Source organism: Thamnophis sirtalis, unplaced genomic scaffold (assembly GCF_051295495.1).
Source record: "Thamnophis sirtalis isolate CommonGarterSnake01/CBP01778 unplaced genomic scaffold, rThaSir2_p1.2 scaffold_9, whole genome shotgun sequence".
In the NCBI taxonomy this organism is placed as follows: Eukaryota; Metazoa; Chordata; class Lepidosauria; order Squamata; family Natricidae; genus Thamnophis; species Thamnophis sirtalis.
This window is the reverse complement of record NW_028261389.1, coordinates 23,113,979-23,130,731: the sequence shown is the minus strand read 5'-3', so window position 1 is coordinate 23,130,731 and position 16,753 is coordinate 23,113,979. Positions and strand designations below refer to the sequence as shown.

At 40.5% G+C, this 16,753-nt stretch overlaps 1 protein-coding gene across 1 annotated transcript in view; it reads left to right on the top strand.

Annotated features, from left to right (window-relative positions):
• The first annotated feature begins 1,078 nt into the window (after positions 1 to 1,078).
• Positions 1,079 to 16,753, top strand: part of GNPTAB (N-acetylglucosamine-1-phosphate transferase subunits alpha and beta) — a 43,661-nt gene continuing 27,986 nt past the window's right edge. The window contains exons 1-7 of the mRNA XM_087723036.1: positions 1,079 to 1,311; positions 3,686 to 3,771; positions 8,801 to 8,920; positions 9,185 to 9,226; positions 11,687 to 11,892; positions 13,377 to 13,441; positions 14,899 to 15,033. Of these exons, the coding sequence (XP_087579162.1) occupies positions 1,195 to 1,311; positions 3,686 to 3,771; positions 8,801 to 8,920; positions 9,185 to 9,226; positions 11,687 to 11,892; positions 13,377 to 13,441; positions 14,899 to 15,033 (771 nt within the window). The 5' untranslated portion in view covers positions 1,079 to 1,194. The remainder of the gene's footprint in view (positions 1,312 to 3,685; positions 3,772 to 8,800; positions 8,921 to 9,184; positions 9,227 to 11,686; positions 11,893 to 13,376; positions 13,442 to 14,898; positions 15,034 to 16,753) is intronic.

Here is a 16,753-nt window from a genome sequence, read left to right as displayed (position 1 = left end):
AGTATGGCTAGCGTAGATAGCGTAGCACAAACTGCGCCTACGCAAGGCTACGCTACTAGCGCTGTCTACGCTAGCCCTACGTAGCTGCGCAGGCGCTCTTAGGTTTTTTTCAGGAATCGGCCGGCCGCTGCAGCGATCATGGCCCCCGGCCGCTGCGCGGCCCAGTGCCAGGTACTCCACGGCCCGGCACCGGTCCGCGGACCGGGGGTTGGGGATCACTGCCTTAGAGCAGTGGTCTCCAACCTTGGCAACTTTAAGACTTCTGAACTTCAACTCCCAGAATTCCTCAGCAAGCAAAGCTGGCTGAGGAACTCTGGGAGTTGAAGTCCACAGGTCTTAAAGTTGCCAAGATTGGAGACCACTGCTTTAGAGAATAGCTTGAATTCTTCTTTTTGGAAGCCCCTGAGATATTGGAACACTGCTATCATGTCTCCCCGCTAGTCCTTATTTTCATTAAACTAGACATACCTAAAGAAGGAGTAGGGGGGACATGATAGCAGTATTCCAGTATTTGAGATGCTGCCACGAAGAGACGGTCTTTTTATTTTCCAAAGCACCAGAGGATGGACAAGAAACAACGGGTGGAAACTAATCAAGGAGAGAAGCAGCCTGGAATTCAGGAGAAACTTCCTAACAGTGAGAACAATTAACCAGTGGGACAGCTTTGCCTTCAGACATTGTGGGTGCTTCTTCATCACTGGAGGTTTTTAAGAAGAGACTGGATGGTCATTTGTCTGAAATGGTATAGGGTCCTCTGCTTGAGCAGGGGGCTGGACTAGAAGACCTCCAAGGTCCCTTCCAGCTCTATTCTGATTCTGAGTCCTTCACCTTGAACAAAATAGCCTTAAGTGGCCCTTTGAAGGGGGGGAGGGGGAGACCTCCTCGCAAAACACGTCAAGCGGCGCCTCTTTCGCGCCCTCCCAATCACGAGGCGGCCGAGACGCCTGACAGGACACATGACCGGATTGCGGCGACTGGCGAAACCGAGGCCCCCTCTCCCCCCCCACTCCCCGCGAGAAGCAAATCCTTTTCCCCGCCCACAGGGGAGGCGGGGCCCGGCTGCCGGAAGCCGCCTCCGCTTGGAAGCCTCTGCGATGTGCCGGGGACGAGAATTGGGCAGCTGCTAGGAATTGGCTGCCGGTTGCGAGAAGGGCGGGCTGCGACTGCGAGGGGGGTGATGGTGGCCGGCGGGCCATGCTGCTGAAGCTCCTGCAGAGGCAGACCTACACCTGTCTGTCCCACCGATATGGGCCCTGCCTTTGCCTTGGAGGCATTGTCCTCCTGATCGTCTCCGCCCTGCAATTCGGCGAGGTAAGGCGCGGTCCCCGCTGCCCGGTTGCAAAGCGCCTTCCTCCGTCCGAGCGATGCGCTGCCCGCTGCCCGCTGCCCGGGGAGGATCTGCTGCATATCTTCTCTACCTCGCTCCTTGCCTGGAGGGTTTCCCCTCATTTCTTTGCGCCGGCCTTCCGTCTCTCAAGCCAGGTTTCCCCGTTCGTGCCGCTCCTTGCAGAGAAGCGCTTTGGGCTCCCCCGTGCATTTCAGCCTGGCGTCTCTGGGCCCTTTAAGGCAGTGTTTCTCAACCTTGGCAACTTGAAGATGTCTGGACTTCAACTCCCAGAATTCCCCAGCCAGCATTCGCTGGCTGGGGAATTCTGGGAGTTGAAGTCCAGACATCTTCAAGTTGCCAAGGTTGAGAAATACTGCTTTAAGGGGTTGCATGATTGGCGTAAGCCAGTCACCCCCCCCCCCCAAACTTCCCCTGTTGGATTTCTCACTGGCGATGGCCCTTCTAAGAGAAACGCAAAGCTGCGAACTTTTTATTTTCCTGCGCGGGGCTGAACCTCGGCCACTTCTCTCCCGTGCTGGCGTCCTTTCCTTTCCCAGTTTCTCTGTAACGTAAAAACAATAACTTCCCTGCAATGATCACTGCCTTGATTGCATCAATTCCCTGCTCCTTGCTCTGTGCCTTTTCCCATGTGAGCAGCCAGCCGCCCATCCGGGCGTGTCAATACAGGAAAGGCCGTGATGGCAGCCGCCTTAAGGGAACTCACATTTTCTCGGCTCCCGCTAAGCTTTCAGCAGTTTTGATCCGGGTAGATCTGGAACTTGGAAAAATTCTGTCATTCATTAGGTGACAAAAAAGGAGGATGAGGGTTTTTTTTAAAAAAATAATTCTCCGTTACAGTGGCGTAGAGGTGAGGAAAGAAGCGAAGAAAAGACACTAGGAAGCGTGTCAGCGGTAGAGCGACAGTTTGCGCTGGAAAGGGCGCTTTTGGGGAACCCAGCCTGGAAGCTGCTGTTCTTGCAGTCTTCTTGTGAAGGGAGCAGAGAATAAGCATGCCATGCCTTATTTATTTTAATTAAAGGTACATGCTGCCCATCTTCGCTGCAAAATTCCAGGCAGCCAGTAGGTGGCACCAAAGATCCTCAGAAATCGCTTCATCCTTTTATATTTAGTTTAAGGGATGCCTGGACTTTTGCAGCATAAAGAGAGGTGGGTTTAAACAGTTAAAGGTGGGGATGGGAGTGGATAATTTCTCCATATGCCTATAGGAAATCAAACAGCAGATGACAGAATCCATGAATGATAAAATATGGTCATTAGCATCACGGTTCAGTAATCTAGAAGACAGATAAATGTAAAACCAGCTGGAAATTAGCTGTTTACAAATTACGGTATGTTGTAATGAAAAAGGCCATGTATCCCACCTTTCTAATAGAGGAAGTTGACTAAAGAAGATTAGCTGGTGAAATTCTTAAAGTAGCCTCCTATGAGTTGTTTCCCTTAAATGCATGGAGGGAAATAAGGGGAAAGGTTGAAGGATTTCTGCAAGGGCAAGCAAACATCTCCTCCTGCTCATCTCATGAACATGGAAACTGATCGTTAGCTAGTTATTATCAAATGACATTGTGGTTTATAGATAAGCTCCAGGTCATGTTGACTATCCTACCGGATGCTTAGCAGCTTTCATCTGCTGATCACAGGGTCCGTAACAACCTGGAATTCACAGGTTGTTTCAGAATCCATTAATAGGTGTCTGCAGGGGTGGTAAATGAGGGCAAATACACTCTAGGCCCTGCAAGGCAAACCACATGACTTTTGTACACATATCTTATCTCAGGGCATAAGTAGGAAAGGCCAAGATTTATGTTATGATATGCTCTTTTTTTGACATTGTGGTTTGAACTGGATAGCAATTCTCTGAATTCTAGTTGCCAAGAAAGACGTCAAAAGATTGTAGACTGGGGTAATTCTACAATCCTATGGTAATTCTGTACTGAAATTATTTGTGGGATGGTGTTATGTGGCAAACTGGGTGGTAGAATGTAAAAATAAAAAGATGTAACATTTTTCTGTACTGGAGACGTACCAGTCATTTTTACACAAATGTGGCTGGAAAGGGAGGTATGCCCATGATTTAATTTAGAGCACATGATTCAATTTAGAGCAGATATGTCATGGTGAAAAGGATCTTTAATAATAACAAGTCTTGATAAACTTGCTAAGTTTGACTATATTAGAGGAGAATTTTCAGGAATAATTTAAGTAGCTTATTCCACTTTATAAAATATCCTAAAAACTTTAAGACCTTGTTCTTTCCATTTCCATCTAGAAGTTTTATTAGTTTTAAAAACCATGTCAATTCAATTGCTTTAGAATATAATCTTAAATATTCTTCCACAGGTTGTATTGGAGTGGAGCAGGGACCAGTATCATGTCCTGTTTGACTCTTACAGGGATAACGTGGCTGGGAAATCATTTCAGAACAGGTGAGCCTCAGATCTGGAAAGGCATTGCTTTCTTCATTGTGCAAGAAATGCAGATGCTAGTGTTTGTTCTGGTGCAGTGATGGCTAACCTTTTCCAGACCAAGTTCCCAAAGCGTGCATGCGTACCCAAACCCCCAAAATGCAATGCGTGCATAGCCCTGTGCATGTGCCTCCCCCACATGCGTGCACAGCCCTGTGCCTGTGCCTGGCCATGCACTCCACCTCTGCATGCATGCGTGCATGCCCCCCGCATGTGCCCTGCCCTGTGCATGTGTGCGCACCCCCCTGCACATGCCCCACCCCCGGTCATACCTGGCTGGTCCCAATGGCCAGAGGGAGGCATGTGTGCATGTGTGGTGAAGCTGAATTAGGGCAACAGCTCAAGTGCCCACAGAGAGGGTGCTGCGTGCCACCTGTGGTGCATGTGCCATAGGTTCGCCATCATGAGTATAGTGGTTAAGGCACCAGGTAAGAAATTTAGAGACCATGAGTGGGTTACTTGGAATCAGTCCTTCTCTCTCAGCCTAGGAAGAAAGCAATGGCAAGGATTTCTGGGGAAAAAAAATTGCCATGAAAATTCAGGGTCTTGTTCAGAGGAAATCTTTGAGAGTCAACACACACACACACACAAAAGAGAAATTGCACCAACACTATTTCCTCTGCATTGTTTTCCTTTCCCCCTTCCTTAAGTCATAAATTCACTACATAAGCTGAAGAAGAGTATAAATTCTCTGTACAATTGAAGAAAGGCAGAAAGAAAAACATGAAACACTGAAAAAATAAGAATGTTTTTTTTTAAAAATAAACCAGATGTTGTATCCTATACAGGTGTTATATACAAACGTTTGGCTATTTATTTTTATTTGAAATAGTTTTAGTTGCTAGAAATGATAACACAGAAGAAACACTGTTGCTGCAATTACTCCAGATTCTTGGAAGTGGAGATAAATGTTTTCATTAAAAAAAAAAACCAATACGATACTTTGTAAATGTTTAGAATTGATATACTTATGAATGTATAGTATCTGTTATAGAAACAGTCTTTCAGCATGGAATCCTAGATGCCTTTAAACTTAGTTCCCACGACTTGGCTCAAAACCCAACCAACAGTTATCAAAAATTTTCCTAGGTCACTTAGTTCCTATATTCTTATCTTGGTCATGGTCAAGTTAATCCAATTTTCAATGTTTAAACAGTTAAACCTAGAAGTTTGGTTTGTACATACTAGGCAGAAATGTGGTTGATTTATTTGCAGCTTAATGTGCTTTACAAAGAACGAAAGGTTCCTGGCATTTTCAGAGATCTGGAAATAGGCAATGACTTTTTCCGAAACATGATAACTTGAGAGAATAACTCTGATTTGGTGTATTGATAGCCACTAAATGTAGAACAAAATACAGTTCTATTTCCAGATACCTTACATCAGAAGATAACAAAATGGCACTTTGGATCCTTGTTAAGGCAGGAACAAATTCTGGATTAGCTTTATTCCATTAATCTGAACTGGTTTTTGAACCTTCCTAGGTATCAACGTTTCTAAAGGGTTCCTGCCTGCCATTATTCTTCTGGTGTATTTTAGATATTTCACATTTTGTTAGTTTTGATTTCAAGTTTTCTTCCATTTTAAACCTTTTTTGTTTTTTGAAATGCAAATTAATTCAGATGGCATATACAAGAGTATACAATCCTTTTGCTAGGTGTTCTGACCTAGGCTTCCCAAGAGCATGAAGCAACTCTTTGTCCCGATAAAAATCCCTTTTATTAATTGACTGTGGATTCTGCTCATTCACATCCAGCAAAGTCTTTCAAGGGAGGATTTACAATCACAGACCTTATCTTGCTTGGAGAGCTGCCAAGCCGATATCTGCAAAACTTGGCAAGGAGTCTTGGAGAGTCAGGAACCAATTAAGCAAACTCATTGTCTCCTGCAAACTCCACTCCCCTTTCGCTCCTCATTTATTTCCTCTGGGAGGGCCATTCATCATCCACCTGTGGCCTTACTCCCAAACTTTAGCTGTTTTTTTCATCTGGCAACTCTGCACATGCGCACACTGGAAACAGGCTCCAGCTGTTCATCTGCCTCACTGATGTCTGACTCTGAAGGCAGCTGATAACTGTCAGATGGCTCTGGTCTCCTCTCTGGCTTCGACACAGAGCACTCGTCAGTGCCTTCCCCAGACTCCAGGACTGGCCCATGTTCCTCCCCAACCACCTTACTGTCTAAATCTGCTGCCAACTCTTCTGGCTGCTGGCAGGTCACTAGGTCACAAAAATGTGTAAACTTTATGATCACTGTATCTCTTAACCAATAACATGTTACCAAGGGAGAGTTGAAAATGTACAAAATCTGGATCTTAGAAGTCTGTGAAGTTTCAGTGAATTGTAAAATGGAAAATAGGAGCTTACAGACATTTTACATTAGGTTCTACCTGATTTTAAAAGGTGACATACCAAGAATAATATTTTTTCCACATTAATGAAAATGTCAAACCCAAGCATTATATGAACCCATATTTAGCCTTAGGAGAAACATACAGGCTTTTTGTTAAGATAGCCGAGGACAGATTAATTATACCAGGGCTGTCAAACTCCCAGTCCATGGGCTGGATGCATCACGTTCCAGCCATGCCCACATCTGGTTTAGTGAAGGGGAAAAAAGTCCCGATACATCATGTGACGCCGCAAGATTGACATCCCTGAATTAGACAATTCTTGCATGGACAAAGCTAGAGATAGTTATAAATGGTATCATTGGTAAAAAAGTGAAGAAGAAAATAAACTAGGTGTTAAATTGGATAATTATGTCATTTTTTTTAAATTCTCCAAATAATTGAAAACTAGGCGCCACAAATTCTCTGTTAGATACCTAAGAACTGTTCCAAATTAGCTGCAGTTTGTGATAGCAAGGAACAGCAATTATCCCCCAGAGCTTTTAAATAAATTTAGACAGTTCTTAACAGACACATAAAATTGAATTTCTGTGGTGGCATTCACAAATAACAGTGCTGCTACTAGTTTAAAATCTGTATATACGTCATCTAGAGATCACAGTTTTAAAAAAAGACTATTCTTTGTGCCTTCTTATAATCCATATAGAACTATATATGAATATTCAGTTGCTTGTACTGTTACTCATGCTCTTTAAAATACAACATGGAACTTATTTGTGAAATTTGGAAGAAAGAGCAAAAGAAAAATACGGTGCTAAAATGTTTTTATTTAATAATTGTGTGTAATTTGTGGTAGATTCAGTTCTCATTCACATAGATGAGTCACATGCTGTTGCTTCTGATGTGAATTCACATTCTAGATAATCATAAATAGATTTTTTTTTCCTATGAGCCATCAGCCATTTCTAATTTTGAATAATCAGAAGGATGGATGGAGATACTTGCTCAGTGTTGCCTTCAAAATCTTTTGCAATCTTAAATTCCACTTTATTAAGCATATTTTATTTCACTAAATTGTGTTGTAAGTCGAGGACTACCTGTATTTAAAGCAGAATATAATAATAATAATAACAACAACAACAACAACAAAACAACAACAACAATAATAATGAATACAGTATAATAATAATTTTTAAAAAGGATTTATAATAGCATTTGGTCATGTGCCTTCCAGTCTTTGCATTGGCCATATAATTAAAAATAAGTAGTAGCAAATTGTTTTGGATCTTTAGAATGGATTGGGTATTTTAAGGATTAGATAATCATATTAATAAGCATCTAATTTTCCTTAAATGGAATTAAATTCTGCAGAGATGTTGAGTTTAATGTGAGTGCTTGTTATTCAGGATTTCACCAGTTACTCTAGTTAGGCAAATCCCTATTTCAGTTTATTCATCTTTGCCAATAGTTGTTATAATGGCTAAACAATACCCATCCTTCCTACTTAAAAGAACAGCCATAGGTATCTAGAAATATAAAGATATTAAGTAGCAGAGTATTATGAATTTATTTTTTAAAAAACTATATTTTTGTCTGATCAAGGAACTGTATCGGGCTTAGGAAAATCTTAATTCTGAATCAAGAAGCTCTGTGGGTAATTTTTATTCATAATTGGTGACCAAAAGAATAAAATGAGGAAATGAATCAGTGGAACTTTATATTGTATCATGAGATGTTGAGGCATGTTGGGAAATAATATTGAGTTTCATCTTTATTCCTTCTTATGGCATTCTGGCCTCCTTTGTGGTCAGTATACAGTTAATTAAAACAATGAGTATCTGATTGTTGGCACAGTAGCAGAATCATTGAGATCAGGTTGTCCCTTTGCTTTTTAAATGGTAACCATTTTTTTGAATGCAAAATGCTGCTGACGCATTGTTTTCTTTCACATAAGCTTTTCTGATTCCCATTATAGAAGAAAATCACACCAATCATTTATTAAAGGCAATTTGGATTACTAAATGCTTGATGCCTGCCAGCTCCTGAACGTGATGGAGTAATGGAAAGTTTCATTATAATAAACTTTACAGCAGGGGTGGCAAACCTATGGCACACATGCCAGAGGTGGCACACAGAGCCCTCTCTATGGGCACATGCGTTGTCACTGCTGTTTCGGGTCTCTGCTGTGCATGCATACACCCTTTCCCACTGGTCAGCTGGTCTTTGGGTCCCTGCTGTGCAAGCGCAGGGCATGCTCGCATGCATGGGACACAGGTGTGCATGCGTGGGGCGCACATGCACACAGGCCCATGCCTTGCAGTTTGGGTGGGTCATGGGCACATGTGCAGGATGTGTGCACATGCACCGGGAGGGGGGAGCGTGCATACACCCATGCTTTGCAGTTTGGGTGTGTGCATACTTTTGCCATCACTGCCTTATTGTGTTCAATGATAGGAATTGGAAAGTTTAACCAAACAATGGTAATCTATTAAATGTATTAAATCCCTTATCATTTGCAACTTGTGTATTCCAGTATTTGAGGAAAAACTTAATTTGTAGCACTATATAATGCTTCACAATGAAATCCTGCATAGATTAAACATGGGTTTTTTTTTCATTTGTCTTTCAACAATTTCTAAGGCTTTGCTTACCTATGCCTATCGATGTGGTGTATACCTGGGTGAATGGCACTGATATTGAATTGATCAAAGAACTGCAGCAAGTGAGGAAACAGATGGAAGAAGAACAGAAAACAATAAGGTATGGATTTTGCTCTCTGTGAAACCATTAAAAAAGTATTGTTTCCTAATGAGCCCCTTTTGTTTTGAAGATATTAGTAACCAAAGCTATTAACAGAAAAAGACCATCTTATAGAGATTTTGTTGATTTTCAAGAAAGAGGAGAACATTTTATGTATGTTGATTTTGAAGAAAGAGGAGAACATTTATATAGTGCATCCATTCATATTATAAATGTGTAATATATTTGAGATGCATAATTGTTTTATTTTTACTTGTTCTTTAGGGAAATTCTTGGAAAGAATGTCACTGAGCCAACAAAGAAAAGGTAAACAAAATAAATAAGTATTTTGGAGTTACGTTTTCTGTTTGCCATATTTCAGATTGGAGTTCAACTATGAGAAATTTTAAATGAGCAAAACATATAATATTTAACCTTAATAAAAATCAAGCCAAGATAATATTGTAGGAAAAGGTGTAAATTTTGTCCAATGTCCAATAATAAATATCTAATATATTAAATTAACCACACGGGCATTCTGAGTTAGACTCTGATTATTATGACCCAAGTCTTATAAAGCATATATCATTCTCCTTTTTACTACCGTATTTTTCAGAGTATAAGCATCTTTTCCCCCAAAAAAGAGGTTGAAAATTTGGGTGCATCTTATACACCAAATGTAGCCCCACCCACCCCCACCAGAGGCCAAAAACATGAGACATGGAGGCAGTGATGGTCTGTGGTAATCTCTGCAGCCTGGAATAGCTGATTGGGGGTATTCTGGCAGTCTGATCCACCCGCCAATCAGCTGTGCTGAATCAAGCTGCAATAAGTGCTAACGCTGACCTGGCTGGTCAGAGTTTGCAGCAGTAATCACATTCAGAAAGCACACAGAAGTAACTGATTTAGTAAGATTCAAAATAATAATAATAATATACAATACATTAACAAAAGCAGGTTTTCCAAGGTAGCAGTAAATACAAGCAAAACACAAGGAGTTTCACTTTCAGTTCTCGGTTAAGCCAGGCTCCTTCCTGTCTCCTTCTTGCTCACATAGCAAATTTCAGAGTCCAAAATGCCCTCATTGATTAACTTAGTTACTATGCCTATTTATTGGCTGACCTTGTCAGCTGAATACCATGGATGCTGGTAAGCAGAGGCAGATTTTTTTTCTTCTTATTTTCCTCCCACAAAACTAAGGTGTGTCTTATACTCTGGAGCATCTTATATTCCGAAAAATACGATGTATAGCAATAGAAATAGCACTTAGACTTATATACCACTTCACAGTGCTTTATAGCCCACTCTAAGCTATTTACAGAGGCAGCATCTTGTCCTCAACAATTTGGGTCCTCATTTTACCAACCTGTGAAGGATGGCTGAATCAATCTTGAGCCTGATGAGACTCAGACTGCCAAATTGCAGGCAGCCAGCAGTCAGCAGAAGTAGCCTGCAGTACTGCACTCTAACCACTGCACCACTGTGACTCATATACTGCATAAGTATGTTGTATAAGTCATCTTAGAGCAGTGGTCTCCAGCCTTTACGGCTTGGCAGCCTGGTGGGAGATCAGAGTGGATTGTTCTGTATGAGTGGCAGCCATGTGCGCGACTGCCTGCCACTTGCGCAAATGGAGCTGTGCGCATGCACTTGCCTGCCATTCAACACGGCCCATTTCCAAACAGGCTGAGGGCCAGCAGTGGCCATAGCCTGGGGGCTGGGGACCCTTGTCTTAGAGATATATTTAGGCTTAAATATGATACAGAATTAAATTATTTGAATGACCAGGTTGAAATGAATCAAGCTAGTAGCTGTCAAAAATGCTATTGCAAAATGACCTGCTGGTGATGTAGTGGAATAAAAATTAATGTGCAGGATCAATAAATGGTCCATCTTAATAGAAGGAAGAAGAGGGTGATTCGTTTTTAATAGAACCAGGTCAAACAATGTTAAAAATTATGTGATAGGGCCTTGTGTGCCTAGTTTTGCACCCCAAGAACCTTTGATGCTTGGAAGTTTTTGTTTTGTTTTGAAATTAAAAGTGGAATGGCAATAGAGTGCTTCATGAGGCCTTCTGCTTCCATTTCCCACACTCAAAACCCTCCAAATCTTCTAAAAAGCAGAGGGGGAAAGTGCCTCCTCTGGTGAGGTTACCATTTGAGTGGATGAACTCCAGTGGCCTTTTAGAATGTGCATTACTGCTTCTAGCCTCTTAAATGTTGCCTACCTCTATATTATAGTAATCCATATAAGGAAGTAATCCATCAACTTGGCAATGTACCAGCCACAGTTGTAATGGCAGCTGCATCCTGCCAGGTGTCTATAGACATAAGTCAATCAACCACATGATCTTAATAATTAAATGGCCAACATTTTACAAAACCAAAGTGAATAATATTATATTAGTATGTATATGAATAACATGTTCACAAAATATGTACTTTTTCTATGCTTGCTTATGTTCATATTGATATGTTCTAAATAAACAGGCTGTTGATAGTTTCCCAGCTCATCCCTAGTTTAAGTATTTGATTAAACTGGGTGATATATTTAAGCTGTATGCAACAAGGTATGAAGTCTTACTTGAGAAATCTTTTTTTTTAATGATACCATATATACAAGGTAGATGGGGGTCTCAATCAGCTGCTGAAAGTAAAACTATGCCAAAAACAAGGCTCTACTAGCTTTTCGGATTCTGTTTGATCAAACATCTGTTGTGCATAAATAACAAGCTATGCAGTTTTAATCCTAAATGTAAGCCTGGCTTTGATCCTCTCTTGATCCTAGTGAAAAACAACTGGAGTGTTTATTGACGCATTGCATCAAAGTGCCAATGCTTGTCTTGGACCCCGCTTTGCCAAACAACATTACTCTTAAGGACCTGCCATCTGTCTATCCTCTGCTGCGATCTGCCAACAATATATTCTCTGTTGCAAAGCCAAAAAATCCTTCCACCAATGTGACGGTTGTTGTTTTTGAGATGGCTAAAGAAGGTACGGATCCTCTTTCATCTCCTGTTGCTTGAATATGCATGCTTTCAATTTACCACTGGGCTGTTTTCATTGGTTTTCTTTTTCTTCAGAACCTTCTGTAAAGAGTTCCACCCCTTCTCCCTTTGTTGCCATGATTTAAGAAAAATCATTGGATAAATGTAATAGCAGAAAACATTATGTCTGAAAAAAATAATCATTTTATTCTAATTCTATATGCAAAATACATAGATATTCTATCAGTCAATCAATCAATCAGTGGTAACTCAAATCTCCCTATGAATAACTCTATGTGTACCCTGTTTTCCCCAAAATAAGACCTCCCTGGATAATAAGCCCAATTGGGCTTTTGAGCACATGTGCTAATAAGCCTTCCCCCCAAATAAGCCCTCTCCCAAAAATATTGCAACACAGTAGCAGCCATGAGGTGACCACACTCACCCCCTCCTGCACCTCAGAAATAATAAGACCTTCCCAAAAATAAGGCCATGCTTATTTTTTTTGGGGGGGGGGGTTCAAAAGAAAATAAGACCCTGTCTTATTTTGGGGAAAACACAGGATATTCTACATGCAAATGTAGACATGGATATTCTATTATCTATCATCTATCTATCTATCTATCTATCTATCTATCTATCTATCTATCTATCTATCTATCTATCTATCTTATAAGAGAAGGTTTCATTTTGCAGACAAAAATAATATTGTAAAACATGAAGTGATGTTGCATATTATCTCAGGTTTAAAATCAGATCCCCCCCCCCCCAGCTCCTTGTGAAATGCCATTTCCCAATATAATTTTTCATACAGTATGTCTTTTCATAGGGAGATTCATCTTTTATTGCTTCCTCTCCGTTCTCATCTGGAATCCTATATGATTGTCTACTAACTTTCCAAATAAAGCCAGTCTCATTTTAAGTGTGCGTGTATGTAGAGAGAGGGAGGGAAGGAAAGGGGGAGGGAGGGAGGGAAAGTCTAGTGAGTGCTCAGTCTTGAAAATATTTGGCAAAATATTTACTTCTTGATTTCTTAATCAAGAAGTAAATGTTACAGCTTGCTTGGGTGACTTTGGGCCAGTCACTCTCTTATTCTTGGGAAAGAGGCCGTGCAAATTGCTTCCAAAAAACTTGCCCAAAAAATCTGCAGGGTTTTATTAAGGCAATTGCTCAGAGTCAACATTGATTTGAAGATATCTTCCCACCTCCCATCAAAAAAAGGAATGAGGAGCTGTGGCCTTCCTACCTAGCTTTAATTAAAGAATACTAGTATGCTTTTGTTTATGCAGAGTATTTGGGAAGGAGTGGCTCTCTGTGTTCATTTTTGAAGATCGAGAACTGTAGCATGATGTAGCTTAATAGAATTGTCATCTCCATTCTCCCATGTTTTAAAACGTGCTCCTGGAAAATATATGTAAAATCTTAGTTTTACCTTTTGAAACACTTAACAACCTATGAAACAATTGGAATTTGAATTCCTTATTCTTTCAGCTGAAGATGCCCATTCTCTGATGTTGAAGGAGAGTATCAAGCAAACGGCATGGAGGGGATATTTGGTATGTTCCCAAACATTTGCTGGAAAATTAATGTATATGCTTGTAATAAATTGTGAATTGCAGCCAAATATTTTGTCAGGAAAACCAAGCCACTAATTTTAAATCTCTTTTGTTTTAATATTTTGTGATACTTGTAAGTGAAAAGTCTCTATATAATGTTTAAACAGGAGGGACATGGTGGCTCAGTGGCTAAGAGGCTGAGCTTGTGGATCAGAAAGTTCGGTGGTTCGAATCCCTAGCACTGCGTAATGGAGTGAGCTCCTGTTACTTATCCCAGCTTTTGCCAACCTAGCAGCTCAAAAGCATGTAAAAATGCAAGTAGAAAAATAGGGACCACCTTTGGTGGGAAGGTAACAGTGTTCCGTGCGCCTTCAGTATTTAGTCATACCACGGAGACGTCTTCAGATAGCGCTGGCTCTTCGGCTTTGGAACGGAGATGAGCACCGCCCCCTAGAGTCGGGAACGACTAGCACATATGTGCAGGGGAACCTTTACCTTTTATCTTAATGTTTAAACATGCTTGAACGTCTTCCCAAATATGGTTGAGTTCAGCTCTGGGAAGAAATTAGGACATTTTTAAATAAATCAAGATGGGAAAAACCTATGGAACATGACTCTGAAATGCTTTCCCATCCCTTTAGCAACTGTGGTCATAGGTGAGGCCTCTATTTTCTTCTGTTGCATGTTATACCTGCTCGTATTCATGCATGCAGGTAATCCTCTATTTATGACCACAATTGAGCCACAATGTTTCCTTTAGTAAGCAAGACGTTGTTAAGTGAATTTTGCTCCATTTTACAATCTTTCTTGCCACCATTGTTTAGGGAATCACTGCAGTTAAGTTAATAACATGGTGGTTTAGTTCATCTGGCTTCCCCATTGGCTTTGGTCAGAAGGTAGCACTAAGTGATCACATGATCCTGAGACATTGCCACCACTATAAATACATGCCAGTTGCAAAGTGTTCGAATTTTGATCACGTGATCACATGACCAGGGGGATGCTGCAACTGTTGGTGTGAAAAAACAGTCATGAGTAATTTTTTTTCCAGTGTTGTAACTTTGAATTAGTTGTCACTAACGTACAACTAATGGTTGTAAATCAAGGACTACCTGTATGTATTTCTGCATTTCTTCATATTGTATGTGCGTGCACGTGCATTGCTAGAAATCGGGAAAGCGGTTACAGTAGATGTTTTTGACATTGAGATGCTATCCAATTGCCTCTTCCCATAAGGATCATTGAGAAAATTTAGGGATTTGCTTATCTGTAGCACTAAGTTAGATCTGGTCCATTTTTCATTCCAGCCTTTCCTTTTCTAGTTGGTCCCGCAGGCCCCAGAATTTGGTTTCATTTGGTTCAGTCTTTGAAAGAGTTATTGTGCTGATGGACAGACTGGCAGAATTCCAAGATTCTTTATACATTCTTTCTCAGATGAATTTTTCTTCTTCTTTCAGACTACCGATAAAGAAGTTCCAGGTTTAGTGATAATGCAAGATTTGGTGTTGCTGAAAGGATTTCCGCTTACTTACAAAGAGACAAACCAGCTAAGAGCAAAGCTGCCAGAAATCCTTGTTTCCAAAATAAAACAGGTAGGATGGTGGGAACCTGAGGAATGAAATCAACTGCCAATTCAATAAGGTAAAAGGTAAAGATTCCCCTCGCACATATGTGCTAGTTGTTCCTGACTCTAGGGGGCGGTGCTCATCTCCATTCCAAAGCTGAAGAGCCAGCGCTGTCCGAAGACGTCTCCATGGTCATGTGGCTGGCATGACCAAATGCCAAAGGTGCACAGAACGCTGTTACCTTCCTACTAAAGATGGTTCCTATTTTTCTACTTGCATTTTTACATGCTTTCAAACTGCTAGGTTGGCAGAAGCTGGGACAAGTAACGGGAGCTCACTCAGCCTCACAATTATAAATAATAGGATACGCCCTCTACTAAATGCTATCTTTCGTTTTCCATTCTTCTCTATCACATTTATTTTATCCTGCCCAATATTAAAGGAAGAATACTCCTAAAATCAAAACTGAAATTTGAAAACTTGGATATCCATAATAGCAATAGCAATAGCAGTTAGACTTATATACCGTTTCATAGGGCTTTCAGCCCTCTCTAAGCGGTTTACAGAGTCAGCATATCGCCCCCACAGTCTGGGTCCTCATTTCACCTACCTCGGAAGGATGGAAGGCTGAGTCAACCTTGAGCCGGTGAGATTAGAACCGCTGAACTGCAGATAACAGTCAGCTGTAGCGGCCTTCAGTACTGCACCCTAACCACTGCGCCACCTTGGCTAAAGCTAGGATAAAGCTATCCTATCTTACCATGATGTATCAATTCATTGGAAAAACATAGTACTATAATTAAGAAATTGCAGGATAACAGGAACCAAGTGCTGATTTATTTATTCACTCATTTTCAACATTTATATGCCTGTGTATACTATATAAAACAGCCCTAGCCAACTAACATATACATGCATAATAAAAACACAAGTTTAAAACTCTTAACATATCAGCAGCACAATGCCCTCTCAAACACGCACACGAAAGGGTGAACTGACCTCCCTTCATATCCAAAATTGAACCTGAGACAGTTGATGTTGACCACTTTAAAGGTTGGTTGAATATCTATGGAAATGTTTCCAAGAATTCCAAGTTTTTAACAGCCACATGTTATTTAAATTTAGGATTTAATTAAACGCGTGGCAGAATTGGGAGAAGGGATGTTAGTTTGTTCTATTACCCTTCTTGAGACAAATATTGCATTTACTTCTTAGTAGATACAAGAAATAACTTCATAGATTTTTATGTCTGATCACTAGGTGTCACTGTAGCCTTATCATATACATTTGAATACTGAGTTGGCTTCCCCAGAATTTTCCCAATTTTCATTTTCCCATATGAAAAATACATTTTGAACTATAATTCTACTCCCAACCTGCAGACACTGTATTTCAAAGAGATTATGATTCATCACAAAGAAAATGTAGTTGGCTCCATATAGGTCATATTATATATATAATCCACTATAGTGATGGCAAAACGTTTAGGATCTCCTGTTTTGATGTTTGTCAAGTCCACAAAACAGGAGGTCCTAAACATTTTGCCATTGCTATAGTGGATTACAGCATTCAGAAGTCTCACCTAGGAATTTGTAGAATTATCATGTAACGTATCTAAATATTAGGATAGTTTACAAATTGAATCTCCTTATATCCCATCAGATCCCAAATTTTTTTAAAAAATCCATGTTAAAAATTAAAACTATTTTTTACTTAAATTTAAAACATGGAGTTAATTACCAAAAAT